The sequence below is a fragment of the Geospiza fortis genome, unplaced genomic scaffold, assembly GCF_000277835.1.
Source record: "Geospiza fortis unplaced genomic scaffold, GeoFor_1.0 scaffold302, whole genome shotgun sequence".
Classification (NCBI taxonomy): Eukaryota; Metazoa; Chordata; class Aves; order Passeriformes; family Thraupidae; genus Geospiza; species Geospiza fortis.
In genome coordinates, this window is record NW_005054572.1 from 155,446 (window position 1) to 160,712 (window position 5,267).

Consider the following 5,267-nt stretch of genomic DNA (forward strand, 5'->3'; position numbering starts at 1 on the left):
AATCACAGCCAAAGTATGTCTGGGGAAAGTCCTAGCAGAGGGGGCACATTCCTTGTCTGTGTGGGTGCTTAACTGGGGATGTCTGAGGGGTTCAGTAGCTCCCAAAATTTTATACCCCCCTCCAAAGCACAGAATACATGGCCAGGAAGCTCTGACACAGGGAGAGCTGGACAGCAAAAAATTGCAAATTGAACTTCTCCCTGTCCACCACTTTGTGGGATCTCATTCCCTGCTTTGCATCCTGAATTATTCAGATCCAAGTGTCCACTTGAGAGGACAGAGATGCCCTGGAGATCCTCAGGGCAGCACTTGCATGGCTCTGCAATGTGGGGAGATTTTAGACTCTTCTGGGACAACTCAGATTTTAAAATGGGTCTAAACAGAGGAGGTACAGTTTTAATAAAAATGAAATGCAGCTCCAAGCACTCCAGGAACTGCTTGTGGTAATACTGAACATACAAAGCATTTTAAGAAGTGAGGAAATATTACCATTTAGTATTATCATTTAAGGAAATAATTTTATAGATCGCAAAAGAAGTGAGCGGGGAAGGCTTCTGCAGAAAAGAAAATGCAAAGTAACTCACAGAAAGGCAGGGTAGCACAATCTGATTCACACTTTGTTCTCCTTAAAACTGGCAGGAAAACCACATTTCAATTCCCAGAGTGTAATAACACGACATATTACACACATGTATGTGAGATGTAGAAATGCCACAACATATTTATTTTTGTTGATTGGCAGTGTTAGTTCTCCATTAAAAGTGTAGTATTAAGCTCTATTTTTTCAGGCCTGAGTAAGGCCCTATAAAATAAAACTTCTTTGATGAAATAAAGAGTGTTTCTTAAGGACAATATTTTTTTTTATATTTTTGTTTAAAGTATGAGCATGCAATATGTTAATATGTTTTGTTCTTCTGCTAATATTTTTTGGTAGCTTTGAAGCGATTTTTTTCTTTTTTTCCTCTTTCTTTTTTTTTTTCTTTAGTAGATTTTAAGTGATTTTTTCTTTTTTTTTTTTTCTTTTTTTTTCTTTAGTAGATTTTAAGAGGTTTTTTTTTCTTTTTTTTTTCCCTCCCAAGTCATGCCTTAGGAAATGTATTGAAGTATGAATTTTCTTTGCTGTCTCCATTTAGGAACTCTGCACTGATCTTTCAACAGGGAAGGCTGTAAAAAACCTCAAGATTAACAAACAAACACCTTCCACTGTCCCAGGCTGCTCCCAGCCCCAGTGTCCAGCCTGGCCTTGGGCACTGCCAGGGATCCAGGGATGGAATTCCATCCCAGCCTTGCCCACCCTGCCAGGGAACAATTCCTCATTGCCAAGATCCCATCCAGCCCTGCCCTGTGTCATTGTGAAGCCATTCCCTGTGTCCTGTCCCTCCAGTTCCTGGTGAAGGGTCCCTCCCCACAAGCACAAGCATTTCATGAGGATGGTGCAGACAGCTCTGAAGGAAATGCAGGCACCACCATCCCCAAAGGGGAATTTTGGCAGCTGAAATCTCAGCCACCTCCTGTGCAGGGAGCTACAGCATCACCCTGAGTGCTTCAGAGAGTGCACGTGTTAATAGAAAACAGCAAAAAGAAAGAGAAAATATAGAATCATGGAATATCCTGAGTTGGAAAGACCCACAGAGATAATCCAGTGCCACTCCTGGCCCTGCCCAGATCCCCCCAAATCCCACCCTGGGCATCCCTGGCACTGCTGGCCAAAGGAGCTCTGGCAGCCTCGGTCTGTGCCCATTCCCTGGGCAGGCTGGGTGGTGCCAGCACCCTCTGAGGGAAGAACCTTTCCCTAAAATCCAACCTAAACCTCTCAGCAACAATTAACTCTGATTATCTACTCCAGTGCACTTTATGGAATTTACATTGAGGGAAAATGTGATCAGTTCTCTTACAGAAATGCCAGCACAAATACTTCAGAAGCAATTTTAGGAAGAAGGTAAGACTGATTTTGAACCAATACACCATTTGTGATTATACCTGCACATTTGCTTAGCACAAAAAAAATTAAAAAGACATTGGAATGGATTAAAGACACTTCTGAATAAGCAGCCTTACAAGAAATCTTCCTCTAATTCTTGGTAACTTCAGCTCACCATTAATTTCTATGTATCTCAAATCTTTGACTGCTCACTGGAAACCCTGATTTGACTTCAGCACAATTCCCACCCTCACCACAGAACAGGGGAGGTGTGATAAGCTGCCAGACCACTCTGCCCTGCTCGTGGTGCTCATCTCATCAGCACAGCAAGTGTGAACAGCAACCACAGAGCCCAGGGCTGAGGTTTTCCTGAACAACTGACCCTGGGAGATGAGATTAAAACACAGCACAGGTGTTTGTCACAGGGAGATGTGAAGCACAGGCTCCGCTGGTACATCACCAACAATTGTCAGCAACTGACTCTTCTGGACCTTTGCCCTCCAGCAACACCAAAGGAAAACTGTTTTGACAGTCAGGCATTTTACACAGGAAAGTACTTGTTTGGATAGCTTCCTTAAAAAAAAATAAAAATCTTCATTGTGTTTCTTCAGATGTCCCACAGGGTGCTCCTAAGCTTGGGAAAGGCACCAGCCAATATCCAAAAATCCACTGTAATACCTTTGCAGCCTAATTGATACAAGTCTTCTTTATAGTGACATCCCCCAAAAAATGTCCTGAGACAACAGTCAATACACAAACAATCTGTGGCTACTGCCTGTTGAGTTATTTATTTTTCTGTTCCTTTCTGCTCCCCTGCCTGCCTCCATATTTATGTTGTTTCTTCAGCATGAGCTCTTAAATCCAGCTCCACTTTTTGGCATTATGTTCACAGTGACTACAAAAGGAAAGATCAATAGTTCACCCCCTCTGCCATTACACGATTTTACTTGCAGTGTTTCCCTGTTTGGTTATCTTTGGAGCAAAAACAACTGCCCAAATTGCTGGATTTGACAGCTTCCATGGAGTGTTAGATCACACACACCACATCCTTTGATGGATCAATGGTGCTGCTCCAGGCTACAGCAAATCCCCATTTTATTAACTTTAATATGTTCTCTTTCACCTGGTGTGCAGAGCAAATTCACCTCCAAAAATTATCAGCAGTCAGAGGAAAGGCACTGACTAACACCTGAACATGGCTGGCAGGTCAAGGTAGGGCAACCTGGAGCCTCCAGGGATGGCAGCAGTGGCCAGGTGGGATAATGAGGCACCTAAAATGGTGCTAAAGACACAGACTGAGACAACTGAGCCACACCCATCACAAAAATCCCCGTTCTGGAGCCACCCCCAGCCTCCTTACCTTGACCCGTTCACCTGGTTGGGGTTACACTCCATCTTGATGGTGACTCTGGCCGGGGGCTGTGACAACCAGTCCTGCTGGGGGACACGTGGGCTCATCTTGGAGGTCTGCCCATATTCACTGGAGGAGGAGGCTGTCATCTCTGTCTTGGTGAGGTGGGGTGATCCGTAGGCACACTCGAACAGGGACTGGTCTTCGCTCACCACCGATAACGCTTCCTGCAAACCACACACAGGTCAGGGCAGCCAGCACAGGGCTCCCCGGGGAAAAAGGGCTTCTCCATCTCACAGGAGGGGAACAGTCTCAAGGAAAAATGAGGTTGGATGTTAGGAAAATGTTTTTTGCAGAAAGAGTGATAATGGAATGGGAGGTGGTGGAGTCATCATCCCTCGATGTGTTTAAAACAGACTGGATGTGGTGTCAGGGCTTTGTTGAAGTGTTGGGGCATGGGTGGACTCAATCATCTCAAAGGTCTCTTCCAAACTAATGATTCTGCTCTGTTCTGTTAGTTTTTAGGCACAGCACTGTTGCCATTGAAGGTGAGGACCCATGGGGACAGGTGTTGTCCACAAATGACAGGACAGGGGAATCTCTCCCTAAGGAGACCCTCCCAGGGCAGCTGAGCAGAAGCACAAACACTGCCAAACAGTGGGAACAGAAGCACAAACACTGCCAAACAGTGGGAACAGTGGCCTCAGGGCAGACATCATCAGGCTCCCCAGGGAAAAAGGGCTTGTCCATCTCACAGGGAGGGGAACAGTCTCAAGGAAAAATGAGGTTGGATGTTAGGAAAATGTTTTTTACAGAAAGAGTGATAAAGTTCTGGAATGGGACGTGGTGGAGTCCCCATCCCTGGGTGTGTTTAACAAAGCCTGGATGTGGCACTGGGGGCCAGGGTTTAGTTGAGCTGTTGGGGCTGGGCTGGACTCGATGATCTCAAAGGTCTCTTCCAACCTAATGATTCTGTTCTGTTCTGTTAGTTTTTAGGCACAGCACTGCTGTCACTGAAGTGAGGACCCATGGGGACAGATGTTGTCAGCAAATGACAGCAGGACAGTTGTAACAGTTGTGCAGCAGAGGATGGCATGGAATGGTACAAATAATAATGTGGTTTATATCCCTACAAAAGATGTTTGGAATATTGCATGATCATGCCTGAGGGTGTTAGTTACCTACAGTGACCAGAAAGAACAATTCTTTATGAGAAAGGAAAAAGATAATACAAAGGATAATGCAAAAGAAAAAGTAAACAAAACTTGGATAGCAATGTTTCTTTCATATTTTATTTCGTTTTTCACTCTGAGTGAGTTTCATAGCAAAATTCACTGGATTAGAAGTCCTCTACCTGACATTAGAGGTTTGCCACTGGTCATAGTGGCAAACAAAGTCCTGCTGTGGGCTCTAGGCCTGCTGCAAACCCCACCAAAGGCAACAACAACAAAAAATTCCACTTACTTTGATGTGGTTTGGATAAGATTTAAGTCCTTTTTAAAAATAGATGGACTTGGGGGGAGAACTCTCCCTGGGGAGACCCTCCCAGTGCAGCTGAGCAGAAACACAAACACACACTACCAAACCTTGGGAACAGAGGAGAGGGCAGGGTGGGCAGCACAGCCCAGGTCTGTGGGGTCTCAGTAGAGATGCAGAGTGAGAGATCTGCTAAATGCAGCAAAAATTGCAGCCCCTGACAGGAGCAACCAAAAGCCAGGCCCTGCTGACACCCTGGGACCCTCCTTTCCTTCCTCAGGGACCCAGCCAAGTCCTTTCTGGACCAGGAATCCGGAGATCTGGGCACAACCTCTAACACAGGGACACCATGCCCACCAGGCACTTCCCTCCCTCTCATGGCAACTCTTCCTGGTGGAAATCCCACTCTGGAGCTGTGGGAAGGGCTTCCCACCCTCCTCATGGCAGCGTGGGGGTTATGGCTGAGGGCAGCAGGGCCCATCAGGTGCCGTCATGTCTGTCTGGAGGCCAGACAGACAC

The 5,267-nt window shown here is 45.8% G+C and overlaps 1 protein-coding gene across 1 annotated transcript in view; it reads right to left on the reverse strand.

Moving 5' to 3' along the window:
- ERG (ETS transcription factor ERG) overlaps positions 1-5,267 on the reverse strand; it is a 106,014-nt gene that overhangs the window by 30,244 nt on the left and 70,503 nt on the right. Inside the window, 1 exon segment of the mRNA XM_031064240.1 lies at positions 3,282-3,499. Coding sequence (XP_030920100.1) covers positions 3,282-3,499 — 218 coding nt within the window.